At 39.0% G+C, this 15,884-nt stretch overlaps 1 protein-coding gene across 3 annotated transcripts in view; it reads right to left on the bottom strand.

The window, feature by feature from the left end:
• IFT43 (intraflagellar transport 43) overlaps nucleotides 1-15,884 on the bottom strand; it is a 78,105-nt gene that overhangs the window by 37,785 nt on the left and 24,436 nt on the right. For all 3 annotated transcript variants that reach the window (XM_020793946.3, XM_020793944.3, XM_020793945.3), the window contains exon 3: nucleotides 4,784-4,851. In XM_020793946.3, the coding sequence (XP_020649605.3) occupies nucleotides 4,784-4,851 (68 nt within the window). The remainder of the gene's footprint in view (nucleotides 1-4,783; nucleotides 4,852-15,884) is intronic.

Below are 15,884 nucleotides of genomic sequence, written 5' to 3'. Positions count from 1 at the left end.
GCTAAAAGGTTGGCAGATCCACAACAGATAACATAAACTCTTTAAACAGAGCATAGTTAAATTGTGGAATTCACTACTACAAGATGTACTGAAGGCCCCCAATTTGGACGGCTTTTAAAAGGAGAACGGCAGTTGGCTAACTACTGTACTAGATAGGCTTTCCATCTGATCCAGCATAGTTTACTGTATGTATATTCTTATCCCCTGGTGACAAAAAAAAGAGAAGAGAAACCCACTGATTTCAATTACAAAATATCCTTTAAAAAGGAACTCTCTATGGTGGAAACAGGGATGACTGTGTTTTTTTGGGGGGGGATCTTTCTTTCCACCTCCTCCCCTTTCAAGCCATTTAAATTCCTTAGCATAGGAGAATAGGTGCTCTTTGCCAGAAGCTTGATGATGTCTACAGCAAGCACATGCTATTTTCCCCTTGTGTCTTATAAATATAATGCATGAGCAAACATAATAGGCAATTTACAATATATCTGTTTATCAAAAGGTAATGATGTCATGAAGTACATCTGCACAGCTTTCAGAATGGAACTTGAGTGCCCTCTGCTGTTTAAAGAAGTGACTTTGCTATAGAAAATATATATGTACAATTCCTTCTAATGTAAATCTGCTCATGAGCAGACAAGAAGAAAGCATTCCGAAGGAGGCTAATGACAAACTTCTTATATGTCAGAAATGCATTTAAAATATTATTACGGTTTTGGTAGATGATGACGAATGCCTAGAAAAGTTTAACTGTATTCGTGAAGGCTTTCACAGCCGGGATCTAGTGGTTGTTGTGGGTTTTTCGGGCTCTTTGGCCGTGTTCTGAAGGTTGTTCTTCTTAACGTTTCACCACTCTTTGTAGCCAGCATCTTCAGAGGACCAGAGCACAAGCTGCTGTCCTCTGAAGATGCCGGCCACAGAGACTGGTGAAATGTTAGGAAGAACAACTTTCAGAACACAGCCAAAGAGCCTGAAAAACCCACAACAACCAAAAGTTTAACTCTTACATCATCTCTGTTCATCTTCATATCAGAACTACAGTACATCTAGTAACACCAATGAAATTCCACCCATTCTTTTCTCAATCTCTCCTTACCACTGAAAACAACAAAATTTGTCAATGAATATTACAGCATGCCCACATATGCCCACATTTACTTGACTGGAAATCTTACCACCCCAAATATATAAAGAGGAATATTATCTACAATTTGGCTTTCAAAACCAATGTACTTAAAACAGTGAAGAGATCCTCTTCTTTAGTTTATTTTTATTTTATTTTTTACTTATAATGCTTGCAGAGACCAACATAGTTACCTCTTCTACAACTTTTTAAAAAATCTTTGAGCTCAAGAAACTCCAGTTTCACTGAACAGATATTTTCTATCTAACATCTCTGCGCAATCAATGCAATCAGCAAAAGCAATCCATCATTAGCAAACTTGGGGCATCTTACAAAAGCCATTAGCAGGCTTCTGGTGACAGGATTCCACCAGCCTCCCAGTATTACAGAGACTACTTGAAAGATATGCCTTCAAACCACCAGCCAGCAAACTAGATAACACTCTTGCCATTCTAAGTGCAATATTACCTCTGTTGCTCTTATGAAGATAGTCACCTTTAAGAGCATTGTTACTGGTAGGACCTCCTCTATTAAACAGAGTATCAGCTGTATGTCCTACTATCTAATCTCACTGAATGCGGGCAGCAAGGATAACATTTGCAGAATATAGGCAAAACATAAACAAGCTTTCATAATGCTTCAGAAATCATAAACAAGCACATTTGACCAAAAATTTGGAACAACTGATGACTGAGCAGTTTACAGTGGTGCCTTGCAAGAAGAATTTAATTCATTCTGCGGTTAATGTTGTCTTGTGAAAAATTCATCTTGCGAAACACGTTTTCCCATAGAAATGCATTGAAATCTAATTAATGTGTTCCTATGGGCAAAAAAGGTCAGAACAAAGTCAAATTTGGTTTACAGAGGGTTTATTAAGTGCTCTTTAAGGCCATACATATTGTGCAGATGATTTCAAAAATTTCAATCAAAAAACTTTTGAAACATCATAGAAAAAAATTTAAAATCAGCAAACATGAGGCAGGAACAAAAAAATGGAAAACATTCATCTTGTGAAGCATGGCCATAGGAACATTTGTCTTGCGAGTCATCAACCCCATTCCCAAAACCATTTGCCTTGCAAGTTTTTTGCCCTGCGAGGCATTATCTTGCGAGGCACCACTGTATTTGTGAATATCATGACCTATCAGGCTTGTCTGTGATTGGGACTGATACATCATGAAATCAAAAAGAGGATTTACAGATCCTCTTTTGACACCTCATCATTTCCATCAAGAAGACAATAATTGACGGCATTCATTCATTACATACTAGTCTGCCCTCTGGATTCTATAATTGCCACTTTGGAAACAGCATAATTTTAATTGGAGCAATTAAAGGACACAAATGTTGAAACATCTTGCTATAATAATTTATTTTATTTTAGACACTCTACCGAAGATACAGATAAGTTTATATTATAGGTGCTACTGAATATTGCACAATGCAGAAGTAGGAGAGATTTGCTAGATAGTAACTGTAAGTGAAAACAAACTAGAGTATATTTTATGTTAGCCCCCATTCTGTTCATATCTTGGTTTATTCCTTTTGTTTAGTATATCTTGACCTTCCTTTGCTTATGGTTCAAATGTTCATGATGTAGACTATTTCAGTCCTGTAATTCAATCTATTAAGCACAAGTTGGTTGGGCAAAATATTTTGGCTTAATATTGAGGGAAATCAGTATTTTTCAGGCTAGTTCCAATCTTATTCTTTTTCCTCATGCTTTGTTAAAAGATGTAACTACAGATAAAACATATCAATAAGGTCAAAACATAGATCAAATTCCATTATATTCCAATACACGTCGTTGTTATTATACGCCATCAACTAATTTCTGTTCTGACTTATTTATTTTTGTATTCATGCTGTTTATATGCCACTTTTCTCCTCATACAGAACTCAACACACATCACAATCCATTAAAACTATATAATAATACTATTAAAAACACTGTAAGAAAGAACACTAAAACAATTAAATGAGTTTACAGTATGAAAACTACAATAAAAAAGATTTTTTTAAAAAAAATCTCTACATTCAAAAGAATTGCTCAAATCCACACTTACAGGCTGCCTGAAAAGGAAAGTGTTTACCTGATGATGGAAGGACAAAGAGGATGGGGCCAACTTGGCTTCTCAAGAGACTGCATTCTGCATAGTTACCAAATGAGCTTGTGAGGGTGGTGAGACTGAAAGAAAGGCCTTCCTAGAAGACCTTAAAAGCCAAGGAGGTTCACATGAGATGACACTGTCCTTCAGACAGCCAAGACCCAAGTCATACAGAATTTTATAGATCACAACTAGCACTTTGGATTGGGCCCAGAAACAGATTTTGTTGTTGTTTAGTTGTTAAGTGGTGTCCGACTCTTCATGACCCCATGGACCAGAACACACCAGAACACACCACACCTGTCTTCCATTGCCTCCCGGAGTTGGGTCAAATTCATGTTGGTAGCTTCAATGACACTGTCCATCCATCTCGTCCTCTGTCATCCCCGTCTCCTCTCGCCTTCACACTTTCCCAACATCAGAAACAGATTAGCAGCCAGTTAAACTGGTATAACATGCTAAAGTAATTGACAGCAAAGGAAGGCCCACTTGAATCAATAGAACTTATGCAATGGAACTCATTCACGAAACTTCCGTTGACTGGATTTTGATCAAAATCTATTAATTTTGGTAGACCAATGAATCAATGACTGAAAAGTGAGTCAACGCACTAGCCCATTCAATTGTCTACCTTGACTAAGACAAACAATCACATTGGGGCAGGCAAAGAATGGACTCCCTGACCCTGCTCTCCCATATTCTGATTTTTTAAAAAACCAAACAGTTTACTCAAGAAATCCTTTTTGCCATTTAAGGATTACAGGAACAATTTTGACATTTTTGGAAACTGACAGCATCCCTGCCCCACTTATCCCAATTTTTAAAATAGGTGTTCCCTCTCTCTCGCTGCCACTAGAGGGGCTTTTACAATTTTTTTAAAAATTAAGAAACCTATTTTGAGGGCAAATGGCCACAGGAATGAGTGTAGCCCTCCAGGATCTAGGAATAGGTGTATGCAGCCTCTGGCCTTTAGAAACTGGCCACCTCTCAGATTCAGGTTTCATATATCTATACTGTATTAGATACAGAACTCCTTTACACCACTATGTAGGGATATTATATTGTGTGGAACTCCCTCATCAGAGATGGTGTTGGTTGGACAGAAATTTCAGCATAGCTTAACATTTGACAAAGAAACAGAGACTTGATACATATTCCTATCTGCCAACTCCACTCTTCTATCCAGAGTCTTATCATAAATCATACATCTTTCCAGGGGCAGTACAAAGTCTGCACAATAATTACTACAGTATTGTCAAATCAAGGGCATGTATTTTGTGCGAAAGCTAACAAAAAGGGTCCTGAATTCATCTTTGCCTGCCTTATTGCACTAACAAAAAGAGAAATTGACTCAGGCAATAACAAAGAGTATTATCTTTGTATTAGCTGCAGCCACTAATGGCAGACAAAATGGAATACCGAAATTGAAAGCAAATAGCAAGTGAGAAGATCTAAAGGAAGTGATAATGAAAATACTTGCTGTTTGAGGAAACAGCCTAGATGCTTACAACGGTGTGTTTTACAGTGTTGTTAATTTAAATGAAATTGTACTTACTTGAAAGCACTTGCACCAACCAAGCCAGACCACACTCCTTCCCGGGCTGGAGGTTTGGATGATGGACGCTTAAAGAAGAAAACAAGCAATACAAGGAAGACACATAGAGAAAACCAAGTTATTGATTTATTTTAATGAAATTCAAGGATATTAATTTATCTTAATTATATTGACACTTTTATCCTGCCTTTATATCCCAGAAAGAATCTCTCCAACATGGTAAGCTAATATAACAAAACTGGCAATCATAATACAAATAATATAAACTAAACAGCTGTAATAAAAAATAATATACCATAAACAATACAAAGAAGCCAAAAAACTCATGTTTGATAGCATAGAATTGGTAGACATAAATATACTTGCTTTGATCCTGAGAAAGGAAAACATAGTGGGGAGATTTCTCGAAGAATGTATCAATAATAATAAACAGGTAGAATCATGGCCCTTGTTTAGCTAAAACTACTGGAGTAAAAATGGCTCCTATATTTTTGTATAACAGATTTCCAGTGGGGTGTAGTGGATAGTGAGATGAACTAGGGCTCTGGTTCGAATCCTCACTTGACCATGGAAACTCTCTATGGGAATGGAACTGGTTAAACCATTCTTAAATATCTCAATATCTTGAAAGCCCTATTAGAGTCGCAATGAGTCAGTTCCAACATGACAGCATAGAACACACACTTCTCTGGACTTTTAAAATCATGCTGAAAAAAGTTCGGAATGAGGGATGCCCATTTGCTAACACTGAAGGCAACAGAATACAGTGCATATAATATGCAACAAAATAACTGTTCAAAAGATTTGTTATAGAAGAGCTAAAAACACTATTTTCAGTTTACTTTTAAGTTTGTAACCCACCTACATTGCTGTTGCAACTCATTAAGTCACAACTCACAGGTTTGGAAACAATGATCTGAAGAACCATAGAAATCTTAAATGATATCATCTAGACTACTGAAGTTATAATGGCTGGGCTCCAATCACCTTTCCTCCCTCTACTCCAGGAAACTCTTGAGCATTTTACCATAAAAACCAGTCTTCAATGTGCACTACATGGAAGTACTGTATATCTAACTCAACCCAAGCATCCTTGTAGAGCAGCAGTACTTTGATAATGTGAAAAGCTCAAGCACTATGAAACTGATGGAATGGCAATTACAGAGGAGGCAGCAAAACAGACATGACTGAATACAGGTACTGTAAGTAGGAGGTCACCTTAAACTTACTCCATTGTAGCAATGGTGGAAAAGAAATCTCACTTCTCCATCACCATGATCTGCACAATGTTGGTCAGCAGACCTTTTCCAACTAATGAATAACCTACTCTAGAATCAAATCAGATAAAACACGTAGTGGCTTGCTGTGATCCATTTGCATCAAATTTTGGATACAAAATTACTTCATTTGTTTCAACATGAATACTTTGACCTAACTGTCCATAGAGATGAGTAGAAAGCTTCTAAAGATTAGTAGGAAGTGTTAAATGCAACACCAAGTTGCTTGCAAGAGCAAGACGATCAAAGCACATTAAGACTAATTCTGTAGCAACAGCACCAGTTAAAACAGTATGTTCTGGCCCAGTTTAAAGTACTAACGATCACCTTAAAATTCAGACACCTTTAGCCCTAAATTGACTAGTATGAAAGATCATTGGTACCTGGATGGATGGATGGATAGGAATTATTCTATATGATATTCTGTAGACTGAATATTGAGTTAGCTCTCAAGAGGTACAGTCTCTTCATCCTTCAAAATCAAATCAATACTTTAAGAAGACAACATTTTATTTGTCTCTGGAAGATATGAAGAGAACAGAATGATTCTTTGGTGTCTCCCGAAATCTCTTAGAACTTAGGAAATTCTTGTAAAAGGCCAAGCATCTTCTCCAGATGTAGAAATAATTTTATTCTTGACACAATATTTATGAGTGTGGGAAATGGGCAATACTTGCCATTGGGGGCTACTGCTGCTAGAAAGAAGGGCATGACCTAAAATAGCTCCATAAGAGGAGCAAAAATAGTCACTCTTCAAAAATAAACAGGGAGAAGGAATGAGTTGAATGCTGCAGTTTCAAAATACCAGCTTTCCTCAGCAAAGGGGGTACAGAAGGGCAGAAGGCCAAACAGAACTCAGAACACAGGAAACAGTTTCCTTTTATGGGCTCATCCGCAAGCGACAGAGCTCAGTCGACTGGAATGGTTGTGTCACAAAATGTGAAGCCTTCAGGGGCTGCAGTGAATGGAGTTTTCTGATCTTTAAATGATTCTTCCAGATTCTTCAGATGCCAAACCCAAGAAGCTATCGTGCCAAAAAAGGAGCATATTGAACTGAGATGTTTTAGGAAAGCACACCACATATGGGCATAAGTGTGCACATACACACAAGACCCCATGCTTAATTTTTTTTTTTTTGCTCTTTACCAAACATACAAGCATACCAGATATATTTGTGCTATGCATTTCCACAACAACCTATGATCCATTGTATTTCAAAAATATATAGAGGTTTATAACAACTTTTTCTCATTGTCTATATCACAATGTAGGTCAATCACAGGGAACACTCTCACCTAAATGTTCACCCTCTCACAGAAAGAGCACACTAACAATCTTTACCACTTTGGAAATGAAAATCTTTTAAAAGCCCAGATAGTTAAGATCAACTCTTACCAAAACTTAGCTATCACAAAGACACTTCAATAGCTCACCAATATTCTCTGTTATTCCACACACAAATTAAAGCCCTCTGTGCAAACAACATCACAAGCTTTCCTATTCACATTTTGATATTGCTACGCTGACATATGATGATGTTAGAATGCAAGACAGACAAACAGCAACGTTTAACACACTGCCACACTTCAGTTTCCCATTGTCTTCCCACTAGTATATTAACCTGTACTATTTAATGTGCTTCCACAAGGCCACTTCTTTGGGGACGTAAAGATCTACAGGCTGATTAAAAGAAACTAACATGATGTTTGCTCTAATAGGAAAATTTTGTTTTATTTTTAAAACAGACATCAAATATGAGTTGTCATTCAGCAAACTTTGCACATAAAGATAACAGCAGAAGCTATGAACATGAATGAAATAGAGCATGTGAACCCATGTAAGGAAGATCAAAAATGTTCTGAGACAAAAACTGCAATCCTATACATGCTTTACACAGGGAGGAAATCCCATGGAATTTAATGAAATTTATTTTCCAGATGAATATACTTACAACTCTAAGCATTATCTGATACAGCATGTCAAAATCTTCATCCTTAAAAGTAACTTTCCAAGTTGTGAGTATATTTAGGCTCAAACAGCAAATGAATGATGAAGTAGAGTAGTCAAAGATACAGAATGATTAGGAGTTGACAGAATATTGAAAATGTAAAAAGGAAGGCAGTAGACAAGACAATAAACAGCCATTAGATTTTCACGGAATCAAAGAAAAGTTAAATTGGAAGGGACCTACAAGCCCATCAAGTCCAACCCCCTGCTTAATGCAGGAATATAATCAAAGCATATCTGCCAGGTGATTATCTAAGTTTTTCTTGAATGCCTCCAGTGTTGCAGCACTCACCAACTTCCAAGGTAACTGGTTCCACTGTCATACTGCTCTAACAGCTAGGACGTTTTTCATGTTATTCAACTGAAATCTGGTTTCCTTTAACTTGAGCCCATTGTTGTGTGTCCTGCATTCTGGGATGATCGAGAATAGATCCTGCCCCTCTCTGTATGACAGCCTTTTAAATATTTGAAAAGTGCTATCATGTCACCCCTCAGACTTCTTTACTCAAGGCTAAACATGCCCAATTCTTTCAGCCTTTTCTCATAAGTCTTCGTTTCCAGCCCCCTGATCATCCTTGTCACCCTCCTCTGAACTTGTTACAATTTGTAAGCATCCTTTTTGAAGTGTAGTGTCCAGAACCGGACACAATACACAAGGCGAGGCCTAACCAGTGCTGAATAGAGGGGGACTAGCACCTTGCAGGATTTGGAAACTACTGTATACTTCTATTAATGAAGCCTAAAATAGCATTAGCCTTTTTATAGCCACATCACACTGTTGGCTCATATTTAGCTTGTGATCTATGACAATTCCAAGATCCTTCTCGCTTGTAGTTTTTCTGAGCCAGGTATCCCCCAACTTGTAACTGTGCAATTGGTTTCTTTTTCCGAGGTGCTGTATTTTACACTTATCCCTGTTGAATTTCATTCTCTTTCTGCCCAGTGTTCCATCCTATCAATGTCATTTTGAATTTTGTTTCTGTCTTCTAGGGTATTAGCTATTCCGCCCAATTTTGTATCATCTGCAAATTTGACAAGCATTCCCAGCACTTCCTCATCCAAGTCATTAATAAAATATTCAAGAGCACTGGGCCCAGGACTGGGCCTTGGGATACCCCACTAGTTACCACCTCCCAGTTAGAGAAGGACCCATTAATCATCACCCTCTGATTACAATTCTGTAGCCAATTGTGTAGCCACCTGACACTTGAACTATCCAGCCCTAGTTAGCTTGCTAATCAGGATATCATGGGACACTTTGTCAAAAGCTTTGCTGAAGTCAAGATACACTACATCTACAGCATTCCCTCTGTCTATCAGGGAAGTTACCTGATCAAAATTTTGATGGATGGGCTTCAGAACCATTGACAGCAGTTTCAGAAAAGAGTATTGGAGAGATAATGGGTCTTCAGTCAAGAGATAAAAGCCAAAAGAAGAGAAAAATATGAACAAATATCAAGAGAAAGACAATGGAGTGGAAGGGGGGAAGAACGAAGTGCAAGAATGAAGGTAAAACAAAGTGCAGCAGATGCATACAATCACAGAATTGTGGAGCTGGAAGAGATCCCAAGGATCAATAAGCCCAACCACCTGCTGAAGAACAAGTCACAGCTAAAGCATCACTGACGAACAGCCCTCTTACCTCTGTTTAAATACTTCCAAATATGCAGCATCCACCATAATTCAAGGTTGTCAAACAGCTATTAATATCAAGAATTTTTTTCTTAACATTCAGGGAAATCTCTCCTTTTAATTTAAATCTGTTACTCAGGTCATACCCTCTGGGGCTACAGAAAGCAAGTTTGTTACATCTTCCATGTGAGAATCCTTTCGATATTTGAAGATGGCTTCTCAGTCTTATCTTCTTGAGGGCAAATATACTGAGTTCCCACAACCATTTCTGATTAAGCTTAATTTCCAAACACTTTACCCTAACTGGTGACACTCCTCTGGGTACATTCCAGTTTGTTAATATCTTTCTTAAAGTTGAGACGGAGAATCTGACCATTTTCCAGATAACATCTGATGAAAGCAAAACAGTACATATGATAATATGTTGACTCATTTTCAGCTTATGGTCTACAAAAACCCTGAGATCATTTTAACATCTACTACAGTACTGCTGTGCTGTTATGTGTATGAGCCAGCTGTCACCCATGTTATATATGTATATCAGCTTTTCCTGCCTAGATGCAGAGTTTTACATTTTTCCCTATTGAGACTTTTTGTTTCTTTAGTCCAGTTTTCCGGTCTGTTACTGTCATCTTAAATCTTGATTCTGTTTTCTGAATTATCTGCTACTCCTAAAAATTTGGTGATGAGCATTTCCTCCACGGCCACCTTCAAGTCATTTATAGATGTTGAACAATATTGAGCCTAGGTCAGAAGGCTGTGGCCTCCTACCTGTCAATTCTCTTCAGGATGACAAGCAACCATCTCTTTGACTGCAGTCTGTCAACCAGCAACACATTTCCATAACAGTAGGATCATCTCATCCCCCAGTCTATCAGCCTGGTCACAAGAATATTGTGAGGGGCCTTGTCAAAATCCTTACTGCAGTCAGTCACTATGAATGCAGCACTTCTCTCAAGACCAAGATCATCCACACTCCTGTATTTCCAATCACCATCTATGAGTGTGAAAGCAGAACAGTTAAGAAAGCTGACAAAAAAAATACATTTGTTTGAAATGTGATGCTGGAAGAGAGCTTTGTGGATGCCCTGGACTGCTAGAAAGACAACAAGTGGGTCCTAGATCAAATCAAGCCTGAACTACCTCTCTGTAGGCAAAAATGTTGAAACTGATGCTATTCTGCTTTGGTCACATCATGAGAATGCAGGATTCTCTGGAAAAGACTATAATGCTGGGAAAAGTAGAACTGAGCAGGAAATGAAGACGACTAAATATGAAATGGATGTACTCCTTAAAGAAAGCCACAGGCTTCAGTCTACAAAAGCGGAGGAGGACAGCAAGGGACAGGATATTTTGGAGAGTGATCATTCATAAGATTGCCATAAGTAGGAGGTCACTTGATGACACATAACAACAAATGCCAGTCTAGTACAACTTTTTTTGAAAAAAAAACAGTTATGGGTCTTAGACACCTCAGTATCCTTTCCTAAGTATTTGCAATGTTTAATTATCTGTTCTAGAATCTTTCTGGGTTTTGATGTCAAGATGACTGATCAACAGCTGTCTGGATCTTCTTCTTTTTTTCCCCTTTGAAGATGGGGACCACATTTACCTTGTCTTCAGGGATCTTATCAGTTCTCCAAAAATGTTCAATTATAAACAGAGGCCATGAGATTATATCTGCAATTTCTTTTAGTACCCTTGAATGCAGTTCATCTGTCCCAAGAGTCTTGAATTCATTTAAAACATCTAAAGCAGTTCTACCAGTGGAGGTAGGACTGGGCAGGGATAAATTATGGGCAGCATTCAAATGTGACATTTGACTGATGCAACAGTGGGATGATCCAGTGGAACAAGAAAATGAATAATCTCCCTTTCACTACAGGCCTTCAGGCACCTTGGAAACTGGATTTGGCTGGAAAATCTTCTGGAACCAATTTTAAAGGGGTAATGGGGTAAAAGAATTGGTAGGGGCATGCTTATAGTAGAACTCTGGTTTTAGTAACAGATGGTATGAAACAGCCTCCATTTTATAATTCCTATATCTAAATGAAGGTCATTTCATACCACATTTCATCAGACCTTTCTCTTCACCAAAAGAAGTTATTAATGTACAGGAATTTCCTTGGCTCCTATGCGCTGATGGCTCTACAAGTCAAATGAAAAACTGCTCTCAGAGCCAGTTACCCCATTCAGCCAAAACCAGGAATGTTTATATATTGAAGAGAGCCCTACAGTCTCATCATTTGCCCTTCCAGAGTTAAAATGCCTCAGAGGGATTTATAGTTAACATGTTTCTAGTACAGGTGATTAACAGCTGTACGTGGTTTTACTGTCTGTCCTGACTGCCTAACTATTGAAAGCTACAGTTCTATCATTCTTCTATCTTTGCCTCATGTTGCCAGGATCCAAAGATCCCAGTTCTCTGCCTCTGGCTATATCCTAAGGCCATACTGCCTGAGAGTATCTCCACAGCATCCAGGGTCAATATCGTATGAGTGTTCAGGCGAAGGCTCTTTCCCCTTTCCTTTGGTGGGCTAAGGTTGGAAAGTATTCAAAGAATGAAATAAATGTGTGGAAATAGAATTTTAATAAAACTTGTTCCCATGGGTTTGTGCTCAACATTCAGCGATCATTATTGCAAACTAACAGCAAAAGCGAAGATGAAAAGGGCTGGGAAATACAGAGGCTTAAGAGAGCTATTTTGGTGAGAATGATGAAAAATGTTATTGAGGATCAGGAGATAACCCTAGCAAGCTGAAAATAACTAAGCAGGCTATTCATGGTTGCCGGGACTGAGGAGAAGGCCTTGGGGAGCTCCAGCCTGAACGAGGCCAGAGCTCATTCTAAGGAAGCTGACCTAATTAGGGAACATGAGTTCAGTTACATTTTTCAGATGCCTGTTGGAGAAGCTGGCTATATTCCAAGGGAACAGCTGGAAGTCCAACTCTTCAGCAGGCAACTGGGTGGCTTCAAAAGGAACCCTGATCCATTCCACAGGGACACAATGAAAACCAGGCACTGCTTGCCTATGCCGAAATCATCCTTTAATGGAAGATGTATTCCTCCCACCAGCCGTTGATTGTGAGTAAAATACAGTAGTATATTTCAACATAAGGTCTGCAGTGTGAATGTGAAAGCTATTTTTTAGCAGTGACACAAGATCAAACTTAAGTACTAGTGCAGTGTATCACACTGCTGAATTGGAACAGTTACTTGAAACATCTTATAAGAACAAAGGCAGCTTCCCCCACATTTGACTTTTATATATCACAACTAGGTAACAAATTGTTCCCAGAGATTAGCTGTTCACAGGCACAGCATGTATTAAGTTTCCACTAAAGCTAAATGTGTAAAACAATAACTAAACTGTAGCACTGCGCAGGATGGACAGTTCCCAACATGGGAAGCCTGAAATACCAGGAATGAAATGACTTTATTCCATGACATACCAAAGTAATGCAACAATTCAGCAGTATAAAAACACAATAAGGACTGTTTCAAACAAAGCTTTCTCTGTTGTACTTGAAATCCAGATGTAGCAATGTGCAACTGGAGAACACCCCCTTCTCTCTGCTCCATGGCAGCCCCTCCATCTCCCTGAAAATGGTACAGAGTCATGGAATTTTGCCAAATGAAGTGGCTAGTATGCAAGGAGAAGAGGAATATCCCATAAATGTGTGGATGAATCTTCTGTCGTTTGAACCCTTACATCAGCAGAAGACAACTTCTGGACTCAACCAAAGTTTTATAAGTTCAAATTGGTTGATGTTTGCTTATTTCAAACTAAAGCTTATATTAACCATCATTTGTTAGTTCAAACAAGCCACAGTTAAGCAAAAAGGACACAAAAGTTTGAGCTTCTTCTCCCAGTCACACAAGTGGAGAAAGAGGGAAGACTGTATGCTTGAGACAAGTTGCAACCCAGCTCAGCTACATGGTGATACAGAATGCCCTAACATATGGGAAAACAAGAACGAACTTTGCATATTAGGCTGTTAAGAGAAGAAACAGAGCTGCCTTTAAAACAGCTTGGCATCCCAGTTGAACTATTTAAAATCTTGAAAGATGATGCTGTTAAGGTGCTACATTCAATATGCCAGCAAGTTTGGAAAACTCAACAGTGGCCAGAGGATTGGAAAAGATCAGTCTACATCCCAATCCCAAAGAAAGGCAGTGCCAAAGAATGCTCCAACTACCGAACAATTGCACTCATTTCGCACGCTAGCAAGGTTATGCTCAAAATCCTGCAAGGTAGGCTTCAGCAGTATGTGGACCGAGAACTCCCAGAAGTACAAGCTGGATTCCGAAGAGGCAGAGGAACTCGAGACCAAATTGCTAACTTGCGCTGGATTATGGAGAAAGCCAGAGAGTTCCAGAAAAATATCTACTTCTGCTTCATTGACTATGCGAAAGCCTTTGACTGTGTGGACCACAACAAACTATGGCAAGTTCTTAAAGAAATGGGAGTGCCTGACCACTTTATCTGTCTCCTGAGAAACCTATATGTGGGACAGGAAGCAACAGTTAGAACTGGTCATGGAACAACTGAGTGGTTCAAAATTGGGAAAGGAGTACGGCAAGGCTGTATATTGTCCCCCAGCTTATTTAACTTATATGCAGAATACATCATGCGGAAGGCTGGACTGGAAGAAACCCAAGCCGGAATTAAGATTGCCGGAAGAAATATCAACAACCTCCGATATGCAGATGATACCACTCTGATGGCAGAAAGTGAGGAGGAATTAAAGAACCTTGTAATGAGAGTGAAAGAGGAGAGTGCAAAAAATGGTCTGAAACTCAACATCAAAAAAACTAAGATCATGGCCACTGGTCCCATCACCTCCTGGGAAATAGAAGGGGAAGATATGGAGGCAGTGTCAAATTTTATCTTCCTGGGCTCCATGATCACTGCAGATGGAGACAGCAGCCCTGAAATTAAAAGACGCCTTCTTCTTGGGAGGAAAGCGATGACAAATCTTGACAGCATCTTGAAAAGCAGAGACATCACCTTGCCAACAAAAGTCCGAATAGTCAAAGCTATGGTTTTCCCTGTCGTGATGTATGGAAGTGAGAGCTGGACCATAAAGAAAGCAGACCGCCGAAGAATTGATGCCTTTGAATTGTGGTGCTGGAGGAGGCTCTTGAGAATCCCCTGGACTGCAAGGAGAACAAACCTATCAGTTCTAAAGGAAATCAACCCTGAGGGCTCACTGGAAGGACAGATCCTGAAGCTGAGGCTCCAGTACTTTGGCCATCTCATGAGAAGAAAAGAGTCCTTGGAAAAAACCTTGATGTTAGGAAGGTGTGATGGCAAGAGGAGAAGGGGACGACCGAGGATGAGATGGCTGGACAGTGTCTGCAGAGCAACCAACATGAACCTGACACAACTCCGGGAGGCAGTAGAAGACAGGAGGGCCTGGCGTGCTCTGGTCCATGGGGTCACGAAGAGTCGGACACGACTAAACGACTAAACACACACACACACCCTGGCTACCCGCATAGTCTAAACAAGAAGAATGTTCAAGCTCCAAATGCAGGAGCATTATCTAACATAAAGTTAACCAATCTTCTACAATATCATATCTGGGCTTGAACCAAGATATCAGTTTACAGCTACTCCACTTAACTCAGTTGTTGTGATATCTGTGCAGCTTTTAAGGAAGCTGCAAATTGACAAATAAGGTTTGGAAGACTTCAAAATTTGAATGCTTTGTAAGCACACCTTGGAAGCTTTTTAAATTTACATACAGTTTAGACCTTTGTATTTTAATTGTTGTAAGATGCCTTCAGTTTTGTTGTAAGATGCCTGGACTTTACCAGAAAGTAGATAATGAAGAAGTGATATCAGCAAAACATCAGGTGCTTATTGATAAAAACAAAATGAAAAGGTTTTGGCAGAAAGATTTACAGATCAGTCTCATCTTCACAATTAGGAACCAAATCAAGAATAAGGAACTTGGATAAGGGAACACAACTGCCTAGTTTCAGAATACAGAGGTTTATTTAGGTGTACCTGGCATCAGACTTACTGATCTGGATAGATTCCTAATGTATTTGAACAAAGTTTCAACTTTGAAATGCTTTGTTTTCACTATATGAAAACTGCCAATTTCCTCTGTCCCAATTGGTACTCATCTTCTGGTCCATCAACCCCCCTCTCCCCCTTCAAAAGAATCCAATCA

Source organism: Pogona vitticeps, chromosome 1 (assembly GCF_051106095.1).
Source record: "Pogona vitticeps strain Pit_001003342236 chromosome 1, PviZW2.1, whole genome shotgun sequence".
Classification (NCBI taxonomy): Eukaryota; Metazoa; Chordata; class Lepidosauria; order Squamata; family Agamidae; genus Pogona; species Pogona vitticeps.
The sequence above is the reverse complement of the archived record's forward strand: the minus strand, read 5'-3'. Positions and strand labels throughout refer to the sequence as shown.